This window comes from Cercospora kikuchii (genome assembly GCF_019650295.1).
Source record: "Cercospora kikuchii DNA, contig_00002, whole genome shotgun sequence".
NCBI lineage: Eukaryota > Fungi > Ascomycota > Dothideomycetes > Mycosphaerellales > Mycosphaerellaceae > Cercospora > Cercospora kikuchii.
Genome location: NW_025408583.1, coordinates 2594973 through 2610319, shown reverse-complemented (window position 1 = coordinate 2610319; position 15347 = coordinate 2594973). Strand labels below are relative to the sequence as shown.

At 53.8% G+C, this 15347-nt stretch overlaps 3 protein-coding genes across 4 annotated transcripts; 2 read left to right on the top strand and 1 right to left on the bottom strand.

Moving 5' to 3' along the window:
- Positions 1-898: 898 nt before the first annotated feature.
- Positions 899-5599, top strand: CKM354_000325500 (uncharacterized protein; the record flags this gene model as incomplete). 2 transcript variants are annotated; one of them, XM_044798443.1, is made up of 6 exons in its annotated part: positions 899-912; positions 1109-1646; positions 1778-1993; positions 2110-2454; positions 2516-2711; positions 2811-5599. In XM_044798443.1, the coding sequence occupies 6 exons, from the start codon at positions 899-901 to the stop codon at positions 5597-5599; spliced, it is 4098 nt and encodes a 1365-aa protein (XP_044654378.1). The 2 variants fall into 2 exon arrangements, with proteins under 2 accessions (XP_044654378.1, XP_044654379.1); XM_044798444.1 differs by lacking the exon at positions 899-912 and having other exon boundaries at positions 1011-1646.
- Positions 5600-5936: 337 nt separating this feature from the next.
- On the top strand, positions 5937-7490 carry CKM354_000325400 (uncharacterized protein; the record flags this gene model as incomplete). Its single annotated transcript, XM_044798442.1, has 1 exon — positions 5937-7490. One exon carries the CDS (start codon positions 5937-5939, stop codon positions 7488-7490), a length of 1554 nt encoding a protein of 517 aa, XP_044654377.1.
- Positions 7491-10904: 3414 nt separating this feature from the next.
- On the bottom strand, positions 10905-12801 carry CKM354_000325300 (uncharacterized protein; the record flags this gene model as incomplete). The annotated part of the gene is made up of 2 exons (XM_044798441.1): positions 10905-12238; positions 12324-12801. 2 exons carry the CDS (start codon positions 12799-12801, stop codon positions 10905-10907), a joined length of 1812 nt encoding a protein of 603 aa, XP_044654376.1.
- Between the last annotated feature and the right edge of the window lie 2546 nt (positions 12802-15347).

Genomic DNA, 15347 nt, shown 5'->3' with positions numbered 1-15347 from the left:
AAGACCGAGTGATTGATGAGCGGTACTGGGGATAGAAAGAGTGCGTTGAATGAAGGGCAAGCGAAACCAGTCGCTGTGTAGAGAATGTGTGTTTGAAAGGGCGTACGGAGCAGACTTGCTGATCGAGCCGGTTGATGATGGAGACTTACAAGAGCTTCGTGGGCTCTTTTTATGTATTCCTACGGGCGAGCATCCATGCTCGGATGCATTGTTTGCATGATGCAGCATGACCAGGAGAATGAAACATTGTGAGGAGTGCCGTCGGGGGAAATGGGTCGAGAGCGCGGCTAGGAGCGAAGTAGATGAAGCCAAGAACTGCATAGGGAGGGCAGTTATCTGGGAGAAAGATGGAGTGCGATGCAGTCCCACGCAGCAATGAAGACGAAACGGAGGGTGGAGCCGCGGTGGTGTTATCAGATGCAGTCAATGGCTCCGTGGTCGACGGGCGATTCCGAGGGCTTGAGAAGCGAAGTGTTTCAGAGGGCCCAGTGTGGAGCGCTCAATATGTATCGCACGACAGCGTCGCAAGCGATAGATGGTCTGCAGAAAAATGCGATAGCCTCTGCATGCACTGCCTCCTGGCGTCTGCGGCGTATCACTTGGCCCACGTGGAGGCGAGCGCTTCGTTGGTAGCAGCCAAACCGTGTTTTCTTGGCTGGGCATGTTGCTATCGGGGGAAGAGTCTTGGGCGCTTTCGAGAGTCACATGTAGACATCGATGTGATGAGCTTGAGCTTGTGCTTGTATCGTCGCTGATACGCCTTTGCTGACACGGAACTGAGCAACACACATTCGTGCATGCGGCGGAGCGCGAGAAAAGACTGCGGTGATGGTTCGTGGAGTGGAGGTGTGTGTTGCTAGCCCGGCGCTTGAACGTTCTCGACCCGACAACCCTGTCAATGCGCGTGCACACGTCAGTGACAACGAGCAACATTGACAATCGTCTCCTCCACCACGCCGCCCCCTATCGCCTTGCACCCATCGCCCCGCCGCGAGCTCCATGTCGCTATCATGGCCGAGACCTCGCCGTCCACGGCTCCCACCGAAGTCCCCGTGTTGGAGCGGCACACCGTCCTGAACCTCATCCCCGTCGGCTTGCGTGAAGCCAGCCTCGACTCTCCGACCTTCCGTGCTACGGCAGTGCATTTCGCCGACAACATTGATGCCGTGGAAAGATGGCTGGACGGCTACGTGAAGGCCGCCTCGCGCCTGGTCGTCGAGGTGTCGTCGTTGGAGACCACAGTCAACTCGTTCTTGAGCCAGTCTATGCCGCCAGCCCTCATCAGCGAAGCTGTGCTCGATCATGATTACACCCTGCTGGCTATGCGCCGCTATGGCGAGGGTGCGCGCGAGTTCTGGTCAAACACCCTTCGAGGCATCAAGCGCTATGACACTGCCGTGATAGACCCCATCAAGGCCTTCCTCAGCCAGGATCTACGCAATTTCAAAGATGCGAGGCGTGCTATGGATAATGCCCAAAAGAGCTTCGATACTGTCATCACTCGCTTCTCTGCGCAGAGCAAAACCAAGGAGCCATCGTCCCTGCGAGAGGAGGCCTTCCAGCTCCATGAAGCCCGAAAGGTCTACCTCAAGGCCAGCATGGACTTTTGTGTTTCTGCTCCTCAATTGCGCGCTTCGCTTGACAAGGTAAGCTGTCGCAACATGTCTCGCTCCCGCCCAATTTCGTATCATCTGCGCATCAGCTACATGCTTGAAGTCAGCTCTGCCATGTTGGCTTTCTCGTATATGGTGTCAGAATTGAGCCTGACACTTTGCAGCTGATTGTCAAAATCTTCGCCGATCAGTGGAAAGAGATGCGACAGGCCCGGGAGTCCAGTACAGCAACCTTCGCAAAGTGGGGAGGTGAAATGGAACGCATTCGGGGTTGGAGCAAAGAGATGGAGAATTCCGAGCGTGCTTTCAAGCGAGAGCTGCTTGCCGCACGTAAGCTGATTGAGGATAGTGCAGAACAGAAGAAGCGACCTTCTCGAGAGGTAAGTGAACCACGGTGGACATAATTTCGTCAGATCCCTGTTCTTACGGCACGGGGTTTTCCGCCTACCACCGGTGACAGGAGCGTACACCACGTTGCTATACTGACCGACCACAGTTGGAGGACTACTCTGCATCGACGGTGCCCTATCTAGGTACTGGGGCTTCTGCAGCTGCCGGCACGAACAAAGGTGCTCCAGAATTAGCCGAAAAGCAAGGCTGGCTATTCCTCAGAACTGTCACAGGCCGGCCTGCCAGGACTGTCTGGTCACGTCGTTGGTTTTTCGTCAAGAATGGAATTTTTGGCTGGCTGATTCAAGGAAGGTCCGGAGGTGTCGAGGAAAGCGACAGGACCGGTGTTCTCCTTTGCAGCGTCCGACCAGCTTTTCAGGAAGAAAGACGCTTTTGTTTCGAGGTCAAGACCAAGGACCAAAGCATCATCCTCCAAGCGGAGGGTCAGCAGGTACGCTCTCTGTTGTTGTTGTTGGTCGCAATTCGAATCTCTGTAGTCTAACGTCCTGCAGGAACTCACCGAGTGGATCGGTGCATTTGAGGTTGCCAAAAGGAAGGCTTTAGAAGATCCTGCCAGCACAGAGGCATCTTCATCTTCAGCGCCGGGCATAGATCCTGCTTTCGCAATCAGCCCGCCCGTGGCGCCAGAATTTGCCGCGAAGATCGGTGATGGCCATGCCGCGCAGACGAGCGAGGATTTGGCTGTAGGTGAGTACATATATTTCGTTTTCGTCACATGCATCATCACAGTTGCCCACTTGGCAATGGCTTTTAGAGAAGCTGAGAGGTGATGCTAACACTGCAAAGGACTCACAGCTCCCGAGCGGGAAGGCACTGGTCTAGGCATCGCAGCTCGCCCGAGCTTCGACGTCAATCCTCGAAGAGTAATGAGTCTCGAACGCGAAGCTGAAGGCGGTCTCCGTGAGGCTTCTCGAGACCACGCTGCCCGCATCATACAAAAGCTTGACCTTCACAAGAGATCGACTGCGTCGCCGCACATGAGCCAAGGACCGGCATCTGGTGGGGGCATCGCCAGTCTCATTTCAGCGAGCCACAGCATCCTGCCTGTCGGGCCTGGTGGCACGGATGGGCCCAGGCGTACATTCACGATGCCTATTAACAGTTTACCATCGAGCAGCTTAGCACCTTCGACGCTTGCAAACCCGCCAGCCGCGACCAATCTCAGCCACACTGCTGTTGTTGTCAGTGGAGAGCGAGGTATTGGTTTGGCCCGGGCAGATGGGAGTGGTATGCCTTCTGGTATTCTGGCAAATCTTTGGGGTAGCAGCAACTGGGGTCATGTCAATCGCCTGGGTGACGACGGCCAGCTGCGCAAGTCGCCCTCGCAGCCTCCGAGCCCTGGTATGCGCGCCATGTCTATCTCTCAGGACGATTCTATCGTCATGGACGGGCAGAGCGAATCGACACACGCCAACGACGCATACATGTCCGATGCAGGTACATCTCTGGGCCATCGCAAGAATCTGAGCATTGGTGGCGAGATTCATTTATCTGCGGCCAAACAAAACCAGGACGGTCCCTCACTTTCAGCAGTGGTAGATGACTACCCAAGCTACTACCCCCTCCCTCTCAAAGCCCAGAATGCGCAGTTCCGTATGCTCTTCCCTTCAGTGCCAAAGACTGAAAAGGTCGTACTGGTGTTCCGTGCGACCTGGAATCCGAACGATCAACAAGAATTCCCAGGGCGAGTTTATGTGACGCCGTACGAGATATACTTCTTCTCTAACCACCTCGGACTCGTTCTCGTCACTGGGGTCAGCCTCTCTGCACTCGCCGAGGTGACCGCTGCGCCCGGCCGCGATTGCGACTTCGTTTATCTCCACCTGAAGGAGGGCCTTCAGAGAGACGAGGCGCGCAGGCTCACGATCAAAGTGTTCTTGGAGCCACTGAAATTGCTCCAGCGAAGATTGAACTTCCTGGTCCGCAACGCTCACGCAGAGGCACCAGCGGGTTTGGAGGAAATCATAAAAACGCTAATTAAGATGGAGACTGAACCTCTACGCCGAAGATCAAGTGCCGAGAGCTGGGAGTGGGAAGATGTCGTCTACGATGCTGATGACACTCTACCGGGCGATCCGAGCACGCCACAACGCCGCCGTGACCGGAACATCAAAGCGAGCTTGCGCATCGACGGCAGTCTCTATGGTGAGACGATCAGAACTGGACGAGAAATCCAGAAATTCAAACTGCCTTCACAACCTGTGGTATATGCACCTCAAGGTATGCAATCTAGCGTCACGAGAGACTTCAACATCAGTGCCAAGGCACTGTTCCACATCATGTTTGGAGACAAGAGCGCAGTTTTCCAGCTGCTCTACGCCAACCGATCGGGTGCCACTATTGCACAAACACCTTGGAGCAAAGCGGATCGTGGTCATTGGACTAGGAATTTCACCACGCAGGACCAGTCCGTGACTGACACCCAGACCATTGACATCTTTAATGACCATCTTTGCTATGTGGTCACCAACGACAAATACGCTCATCGCCTTCCATATGGCAAGTCCTTCACTTTGACCACAAAATTTGTTATAACGCACACCGCGAAATCCCGGTCCAAGCTCGCCATCTTTCAGAATTTTGTCTGGCGTCAGAAACCGGCGATACAATATTTCAAGCGACTCGTTGAGCGACAGGCATACAACGCCCTGGAGGCCGACGCATTAGACATCTCGAATGTGGCGATGGATCAAGTGGCCAAGCTAGGCAACTACAGCAAAACAATCAAGGCAGTGGAAATCTTCGGCAGTGTCGGTCAACAGACAAAAACCGCACAAATTGGCAGCGATCAGGTTCCAAGTGGCACACTACCCCCCATCACGCCAGTCAGCAGCAAGCCGATCAGCATATTCCAACTGGTGATGACCGACCTTTTCGCACGCACGCTGAGTGCGTCTAGCGTGGTCCTGGACCTTGCAGTTGCTATCGGTAAAGGGGCAATATCGCTGTGCACTGCCCATACATTGCTGATCTTCGTGCTCGGCATTTCAGCACTCTATAACACGTGGCACGGATACCGCGACGGACTCGTATGGTACCATGAACGAAGTGCTGCCAAATTCATGGCGCGAGTGGGCGTCGTTCCAGACGTGATGATGAGTAAAGGAATCTATCTACGCGATTTGGAGAATCTGGTGGCGGCAGACGTGGAGATCGCTGGCAGCGATTCATGGAACATATCGGATGCGACTGGCCAGAAGACGTGCCGGAGCACGTTTCACGAGCATGTCATGGCCTCGAAGGCTCTTCCAGGACCTCGGTCGCCTGGAGTACAGCTGCAGAGATCGCGAGACTCACTGGCGAGACAGCGACACGATCTGCTAGTTGCTCTGCGTGTGGTCAACCGCATAGAGAAGGACGTTGTACAAGCGGAATTCGAGGATTGGGTCCGGGCGGAGTCGCAGAAGTGTGAGCGTGTCGAGGGCATGCTCGTACAGCTCAATGCCAAAAACAAGAATAAAAGCGAGACGGACGATGGGAGGCCAGCAGGCGACTTGGGCGAGGACTTTGCTGGATACTGCAGCAGTTGTCGTGTGGAGGTCTCAGCGCTCGACAGCGGTACGCGATTAGTGTGAGCAGCATTCAGGAGCAATGGTAGAATCGCAGTGTTCCCTTGTCAACTCGTAGTCCCAGCCACCAGTATAGACTGTACGATGTTTCCGCGCGTCTGTCAATAGTACAGCGTACTGCTCGGAGCTCCTTTTGCCGTGCCAGGCAGCAATTTAGAACGCAATTTTCGCTGAAGCTGAAGTGGCGTACTGGGCGTATTGAGCGTAGTGCCAATGAAATTTCATTTGGCGTATCTGCGTATTGTCATGAATGTCTTGATCCATCACAGGTCTCTAGCAGCCTCATGGCTTGATATAAAGCGCTTTGCAGCGCTCAAAAGTGTTCCTTTCTATTATCGTAAATATGATACTCCCTACAATCATGATCGCTGCCACTCTCGCTCAGGCAGCTCTGGCCGAAGCCTCGATCTGCCGACCTAGCTCCTTCCATCCACCCAACATTGATGGAGTTCGATACCTCAACCTGGAAGCCCACGAAGTGAGAAACTTCACCAGGACCTCCTTGCCGCCTGGTACACTCGATGGAGCGGTATACACCGTCGATTTCTGCAACGTCACCGTCTCATACGAGCATCCTGGATGGCATGACACAGTAAGCGTTACTGTCTGGCTTCCAATCTCGCCATCGAACTGGAACGGCCGACTGTGGGCGCTGGGTGGCGCGGGATACAGTGCAAGTGGAGGACCTCTTTACCTTACCCAAGCAGTTGGTAAAGGATTTGTGGCACTCGCAACTGACTCCGGTCATGAAGCTACTCTAGAGAGCGCGACAAATGCGGAGTGGACTTTGGCAAGCACCGGAAATCTCAATTTGCCGCTGCTTTACGACTGGGGCTCTCGAAGTTTGGGAGAAATGACTTCGATCGGGAGACAAATCACGAGCGACTTCTTTGGCAGCGAGCCGAATTATTCCTACTTCAGCGGTTGTTCCGGCGGAGGTCGACAAGCGATGGAGCTCGCGCAGCGGTTTCCAAACGATTACGATGGCATACTAGCGGCTGCACCTGCGATGAATATCGAAACATTCATCCCGGCTGCAATATGGGCCGGAATGGCGATGAGAAATGTGTCGACGTACCCATCCACTTGTGAGGTCAATGCCTTCTCGGAACAAGCTGTTCAAGCCTGCGATCTCTTGGACGGACTGGAGGACGGAATCGTGTCGCGACCAGAGTTATGCAATTTCGATCCTTCTTCCGCAGTTGGGACTAAGATAAATTGTAACGGCACCGAGAAAGTCTTGTCTGCTGCTGCTGCAGATGTGGTACGAGCAGCTTGGCTTGGCCCGCACGATCCAGAGGGTAATTTCAGTTGGCCTGGCTTGAATGTGGACGCTTCTTTGACCGGTTACATCTCAACTACCTGTTCATCCGGCAACCAGTGCACTCAATCAGATTCCGAACTCTTCACTGGATTCTGGAAGTACTTTTTGGCTAAGGATCCGGCTTTCAATGTTACGACTTTGACGAATGAGCAGTTCTTCGAATACTTGGAAGCCTCTCGGAGAGTCTTTGGTCCCATCATGGCTGCGCACGATCCAGACTTGTCGGGCTTCCAGAAGGCTGGCGGGAAGATGATCAGCTGGCACGGACTTGCAGATGAGACGATCCCTCCTGTTACAAGCCGGTATTACGACCAAGTAATGGAGCGTGTGTCTGATGTCCATCAGTTTTATCGTCATTTCGAGGCCCCTGGAGTCGGACATTGTATGGGGGGCTTGGGTCCGTTGCCGGGGACTGCATTTGACCAGCTCATCAGCTGGGTGGAGGAAGGGGTCGTGCCCGAAAAACTGAAAGCTGTCGGGCAATTGGGCGAAAGGGATTTGTGCCCTTATCCTTCTGTACAGACCTTTGTCGGCAAGAGTGAAGATGATGAGCTGAACTTCCAATGCGTGTAAATGGATCGGTTCCACAACGGAATTAGTATTGCAAGATTGTGTGGAAGTCACCCTTCAACAATCGATAGTGGCCATTCCGTAAATTCGGACCAACGCTGACCTAGGCAGTCACGTAGATGGTGAACAAGTGTAGCCGGCCAATTTCCAATCCACCAAAGTCCCGTGCCTAGCTTCAGCAGAACCGCGTAATATGCGAGAATAACCAAAGCAACAGGCTTCCGCTCCGAAAGAAGTGAAAGGAAGTGAGTTCCGACACACATTGGCCACGACGAAACCAGTCTTTTGCTCATGGTTGCATTTTCCTGCTGTTGCACGAGAGATATGGAGCTTAGTGTGTGGCGTATAGCTTCGATGCAAGCACTCGTGGCCTCTTCGTCGCCAAGGCCAAATGCTAGCCCACGTAAGCGATCATATCCGGGGATTTCTGACGGTTTAGGCACCAAGTTCGAGCCGGCCTCTACTTGACTGCTGAGATACGGCCAAGCCCATGTGTCGCGGAAAGTAGGCCAGAACGGCGACGTCACTATAATGACACCACGGTGGAGGTGGAAACAGTGCAGAGTCTTCTCGATGGGATCAAAGGACTCTCCTGGATCGCTCGTGGTCAAAGCTGGCTCAGCGAGACCTGACATCGCGGCTAGGCCAATGAAGAAGAGAAGAGACAGGGCATTATCCTCATTGATATTTTGAAGATGGGGCTGCACTAGGCTCAATGCCTCAGCTTGGTGAAAGGAGGCCCTGGTCATCAGTTCTTTCCTTGTCGGATCCTCTGCGAATAGCTTCCACGCGGTTATCGCCAGTAGCTCATGCATCAGATAAGGCTTCCCTGTCGCAAATTGTATAAGTGGTCGGTTGAAGCTTGCCGGCGTGTCAAGCGCAGGCGAGTGATCGTCTTCGTTGTGGAAACAGAGAGCAGCCATCAACTCCAGGTCCAGGGCTGTTGATGATGAAGTAGGTGCAACTTCGAGACTCTCAGGCGGCGTGCTGAGAGCTGAACCGGGTCGAGAAGATTGGGCACTTGCAATTGTTCGCCTCGGATGTCCTGCTGGCGTGCTTCCAGCTGTCGAGGCCACAATGGGAGTGGCGGGCCTAGTTGGCGCAGGCGGGGGATATTGGCATTCTGTGAGCAGACGCGCGCAAGAGCCACATTTTGGGTGCACTTCATCACACTGGCGGACGCGCTCGGCGCATCAGCTGCTGTCGATTGTGGTTCGATGGACCTCGGAGCATACTTGCACAAGGAACAGCTTACTTTACGATGCCGTAACTTGCACTGCTGGCAGCCGTTGCGGGACTTGGTGTGTGCCTTTCTCTTTTGCGAAGAAGGTGGCATAGTTTCACTGCCAGGCTGAGTTGATTCGAGGCGCGTACATGGGAGGGTTGTGCACTGGGAGAGGAGCTTGGACGATCGTGCAGGTGCAGAAGGTTCACTGCTCACGATCTTGGCGCTAAGCCCCAGAATTTCACCGTCGACCCCCGACACAAAATTTCGATTTCAGCTTTCGAACAACAGTTCTCTGATGAAAAGACTATGGTTGTACGTAGAAGAGCTACATATGTCATGTGTTGGACTGTTGTGCTTTTAGGTTGAGCCTGCTCCAACAGTAAATAATGTATATGAGCAGGAGTGGTAGCCTGAGCAACATCGGGAACACCATCGTCACTCAATGTCCTCAACAAGGCCGAGACCTATTGTATTCGTGATATTTGAGGCCCTCATTAGGCGCCATACCTCGGCATATCAAAAGAGTATGCTCATGCTATCCCAAAATCAAAAATACGGCCGGCCGGGATTGAACCGGCGACCTTTCGCGACTTACGAGCATCGTCAACGATGCAATTGTAAAGCGAACATCATAACCACTAGACTACGGCCGCCAAGGAATGGTACGAGAGCGTGCAAGTTGTATATAGAAGTGTGGGCTATTGACCGCCCAAGGTGGGATGAGGTCCCTAAAGCTACCCGATGAGATCCGGATTTTCAGGGTACACCACAGCACGATTTCCGCATTGATTAATGGATTCGCTCTTTCTGACCTTATTCTCCAGGACTATCATGCCTCGTGTTGCCCAGTACCATGCCCTGTTGGCCACAAAGTGTATACAAATCACTGTAGGCTGATGCCAGCTTGTTGAGCGAACCCGAATCCACGCCACGATTTCGAACGCTTGCAACTACCATTGACCGCGACACAAAGATACTCGTGGAATATCAGCTGTCTTTTACTCTCGGACATGTGTGCTGGAAGAAATTACTCAATTGCAGACCATTATAAAGATGAGGCTGTAGAGTGTCGACAAGGGGACATTTTCGCCCAGGGCAGAATTGGAACACACACAATGAACGATGAGCACGAAGCATGCTTTTCCTGGAGATTATCTGGTGGCTCAAAACATAGAAAGGCTCCTTCCCGGATTGGACCCGGGTCTAGGTCTCGCTGGTTCGCCGCTAATCCTGGGGCATGCAGTATGATAATAGAGAGTGACATGCGCATCAACTGAAAGTAATGGAAGAACACTGAATCCACCAGCAAATCCTACTTTCCATGCCTCCAAAACGGGTTTATCGTCTGACTATGCCAATCGAAATCCGGGTCAGATCACCACTTGCGAGATATAGTGCATGCACTGATCAGTATGCGAAGGCAATGATGCTGGAAGCATTCAGACAAGCTGCTGATTATACGAACTCGCCTGGATAAGATCCAACCTATCTGCCGACAGCAAAAGTAGAATTGAGAAATATTCACACATTGTCACTTTTCCGCTGTAACCATGCCATGCCACGGTCCAAGCCGAATACACGGCGGACCTGAAAAATCTCCATTGCGGAGCATGCATGGCACGCGTTTCGCTGGCGCTGATCAAGCTCACAGCGGAGGAGCTGATGCCGCTTATGTTTGTTGTCCCTGGCAGAGCGTACTCACGCTCGACCCGAAATGCCACCCAGAGGACGTATCCTCTGCCGATGTCTCAGCATAGCGATGGGACTGAAGATCGTGCGGATCGAGGCCTCGATGCTATGTTGAGTAGTCTCATGGCCGATGTCATTTGTAAACCGATGAACTCGGCACGTTTTGCTCGAAAGCTGCAAAATTCAAATAGTCTACGAGTGATTGCAACTTGGTGAAGAAGAAAATATGTCAGGCTATGATGCCAGCATCGCCCTTTGAACTTCAGATGGGTAAAGAAGACGCAGTCAAGGAAGACGACGAGGATAATTGCAATGCAATGAAAAGCTGGCTTGGTCCAAAACTGCATAATCGCAGCATCACTTCAGACATCTCATCCTAGAAGTAGTAGAGAAGCTGTATCCTTGCAAAACATCTCGCCAGAAATCTCTCAAGATTCTGCGGGGTCTCATTCGCTATGCAGAGTACAAAAATTCGCTCATCAATCGCGAGCCCAGCTCATTCATGAATCCATAAGTCGTTGAAGCGCCTCCTCATCCTCCCAAGGTCCCTTTTCCTCCTCCGTAGCATCCAGCACACCTTCCGCTCTTCGCAGCGTCAAAACATCCAAATCAGTAACATAAGGCCCCCTCGGATCATCACTATTAAGCGGGATCCGAACCTCATGCTCTGCATCAAGCATCATATCATCTTTCCATAACCGTCGTTGACCATCATAAACGCAGAGAACTCGCTTCTTCATCTTCATCTTATCGGGAGCAGCGCCCCACGACAACGGATAATTCTTTCTTCGTTTGGAACCTTTTCCTGTCATGGCGCCAGCGAGTGCCACACCATTTTTCGATAATGTCAAGCCTTTTCTGGGACCGGATTTCATGATTCCGCCATTTTTCCCTACGCGCTTTGCGATTTTTCCGGTCCGCTTTCCGTATGTGCCATCGTTTGCGTCGTCTTCATCGCAGTCGTCATCAAGTTCTTCATCCTGGTCGTAATTGGTTGATACAGTGAGATCGACTTCAATGGGAAGATTATGCCTTTCCAAAGTCGATTGGCAATCTTTGTCTTGCGAGATTTCTGTGAGTAGCTTTTCGTTGTTCGCTTCGCTCGGTTCAGCCTGCTGGACCACGCGCAAAACACAATCGTCAAGATGCTCGTAAAAGTCCTGGGCGTTGGCGAAGTTGTTCCCGCATGTCGAGCACATTCCGGAGGACTCTCGTGATGATGTGCTGGACTTCTTGCTCGTTGATGATGGGCTCTTTCTCCGCGCGTTGGGTGGTGTTTGTTCAACGCCATGCACTGATGTCAGATGTCTCTTGAAGACATCTGCTCGGTTGAAGCTTTTCTCTGCCGCGCTTCCACTGCCGGGGCAGAAACCACAGACCATCGTCCCCTTGTAGTGCGTCAGAGTGTGTCGGTTCTTGTCGTATTTGCGAGCGAAGCCTTTGACGTAGTATTCGCAAGTTGGGATCGGGCACTTCTCGGGTCGTTCTTGTTGATGTGTGAGCATATGTGCTTTCAAATCCTTCACATGTCTGCCGCAAGTCGCGATCGGGCACATGCCCTTGTTGGAGTCTTCTGATGTGTGCGAACGCTGGCTTTGTCGAGAGTGCACAGAGGAAACAGAGCGCCTTCGTTCATGCTGCTGTGGATATGTTTGCCATGTCTGAGGGGGTGACTGTGGCTTCGCGGACCCGGAACGATCGCCATGTAGCGATACTCGGGCGGGCAGAGGAGAGTTGTGCTGGAGAGCGATCGCTTGTGGAGATTGCACAGCAAGTCCTGATATCGAGTATTGCGCGCCGACTTGAGGAGAGAAAGGGTGAATCAGCGACGGATCTGCAACAAGTTGTTAGCTTGAAAACGCTCTATACCACCAGGATCGCCAGGGCGTCGCGGAAGGAAGATATGCACGATCACTCACCTACACATCCTTTATCCGTTACAGTCATCGTCTCGTAGTCATAGCCGGTTGTGAAAACAGTATCATCATGCTGCCGAACAATATCTGGGAACAAATTCATGCTCGAATTCCATTCGCCGTGCTGGGCGTGCGCTGATGGAGAGGCCATGGCTGAAGAAATGGTGCTGTGCCCAGAGTCCGATGTCGTCGAGAAATGAGGCGGATTCGTGTGATCGATCGAATGCGAAGCGGATTGTGCAGGCGAACAGTATTGGGATTTGGTTTGCGCGGCTTGTTGCTCGTAATCGAACTGGTTATAAGACGCAAAGCTAGGATGTGACTGGAAGTGCTCGAAAGCTGTCGCATTCAGGTATGATCGTTCGGCATAGGATGCTGTAGGTAGATACGACTGTTCCTGAGTCCAACTCTCTGGTTCGGGGTATAAGGTGAAGTCGTTGGAAGCCATCATGTGTGCAGGGTACTCGGCAAAGGTCGCCATGGTCGATGGTTCAGCACATGGAACAAGAGCGGGGCTCCGAAATCTACGTTGCCCAAGCGTCAGCGACAAGGAATGCCTGGTGAACAGAGCGATGCATACAATCGACGTTTGTTATAATTGTCGGTCGAGTAAGAGTTGCTTACGAAACGCTTCCAGTTGCTGCGTTCTTGGCGTGGGCGCAGCAGATGGCGAGCCCGGAATGGCAAAGGTGAGCTGGTTGGTGAATGTCTCGGTGCGCAGGAGCAAGGCGCGAGTGCGGTGATAGTATAGAGGACAGCAAAACAGCGCTGACCAAGAAGCAGAGCTTGAATTAGACGCGCTATGCATTGGGAGGCGAAGCCACGGGCTATGTATAAGATGATGGCAGCGTCGCAGAGTCGAAGGATGCGCAGCACGAGCCACGCCAGCGCGAGACCCTGGTCCGCCTTACGACAGGATATGGCGAGGAGGGCAGGATGCAGCGCCTCAGAGAGGGCTTGCTGCTAGCGCCCCTGCAGGCGGGCATGATGCGTACGGAGCACCCGCAGGCAGAGGGACAGTGCCACAAGGCTCTCTTTGAGTTGGGCTAGCCCGCCGCCCTCTGCACACGAACCACCCGAGTCGTAGTCATCATACCGCTCCTCTCCTCGCTCGTGGCCGTGGCCGTGGCCGCTCGAGAGGCCGCCCAACACCCAGCCAGCCAACCTCTCTGCCCCGCGTGGCAGCCCACGGTAGCGACGACAGCCCCGCACCGCTGCTGTCCGGCGACAGGACATCTGCCATGGACATAGAGCGACCAAGACCGACCGCGCGCGAGAGGCCTCCATCTCCATCTAATCCTGGTCCGGCGCCGAAAGTGTCCTGTAGCGCTGGGATCGAGCTCGCCAAATGCGACGCACATTTAGACGTGCTTCTTGACCTCCAGATCCTCGCATTGCACCACCCGCGGCCCGCCGTTGAAAGCAGAGGAACCATGCTGATGGGCGTGTGTGGGCACTGCGATTCGCTCGAGCTCGGCAGACCCGAGTGCTGGTGCTCTGCTGCATGCACATCGTCTCGTGCGGCAGACGAGGCGCAGGCGGTGGGACGTTCTGCATGAATTCTAACTTTGGGATCGCACCTTTCCTCTTTGGCCACTTGCTCGTCCCATCCGCGTTAGCCCATCCTCTGGCGTGCGCAAGCGAGACCTGCTCACCGAATACCGTTGCGCTCGATGCGGGAACATGGCAGAAACATTCCGGTGAAGCATGTACAGCGGGCAAGCAACATGCGTACATACTTCATCGCCTTGCGCATGAACGTCTTGCACCGCGACTGCTATGTGCTCCCCGACACCCCCAGGCGGACCCTCTGCTGCCTCGATCATCTGAAACCGAGACGTGCACCGAGCACCGGTGAAGGCAGTCGATGCTAATGCGCCGACATCCAATCAGTGCCCGTCTGTCAGTGAAGTTGCATGCGAGTCGCAATCCTGCAGGATGCAGCAGAGGATTCGCGGGTAGGGCGACATGCCCATGGATGCGAAGCCGAAATGGCAATTCGTGGTGCACGTCGCCTGTATCATTGATTGCCCATGCCCCATGCTTCCCGCGTGATGTGCGCCCATGCTGGCCCCGAATGCCGAATGGTGAAGCAGGACGGCGTCGCGAAAGGATAACTCTCTGCACCAAGTCGCCCGCCCGACCGTGGGTGCAGCAAATCCTCCGCCTCCACATCTCATTTGCGAAGAGAGTTCACCAAAGGACGCGGCGATGCTCCAGCAGTGAGGTGACGGGATATCGGATATCGGACGGTGGCTGGGAACGTGACGAATATTGGGTGCGTGGATGCCTCGATGATTGCTTGTGTCGTGGTGGCCAGCAAAATGACGCCACGGCAGCCACGTGTCTGTGGCTTTTCGCGCCCGTCGGTCGTCCCGATTGCGCGCTCTCCACATTCATGCGTGGGCAAGGCCGCCCCGAAAACATGGCATGATCGCTCGACTGCTGCTCTGTCCTCTGTGCAAGCATCGCCTGCACATCCACAGATTGCGCGTGATTGCGACTCTCGGCATTGATTGCGCAAAGCCTCGAAATGGGCCACTTGTTGGTCTCAAACCCGCCATGCCTGAAACGCGCACTGATTGGTCTCCCACAGATTGACCTCTCACAGCAAGTCGGAGGAATATCAGAATTGCTGACAGTCAGCAGCGTGCGATCAACATTCGCTCATCAAAGGACCAATCTGCTCGGAAGGCGGGCAGGCCACTAGTCGAAGGCGTTCTGCCGCCTTCTCCATCCCTGCACTAACCACGAGGTGCCTTCAAACGTGTTCCAATCACGCTCCCGAAGGTTGCGTAGACAAGCCATTCGGCTACCGTGTCAATGCACCAAGAGAATCCGTCAGACGGCACTTCCATCACACGAACCATGGGATGGACTGCTGCACCACTCAGAAGACCTGCCTGGATGCGTACCTGCTCTTTGCCCGTTCTCTCGCATACCGCTTCTCTGGCGCGGGGCGTCGGACCCTGTATCAAGACTGGCCGTGATCCATTCGATGGAATGCAGGAGCCGAGCTCCTGCTTC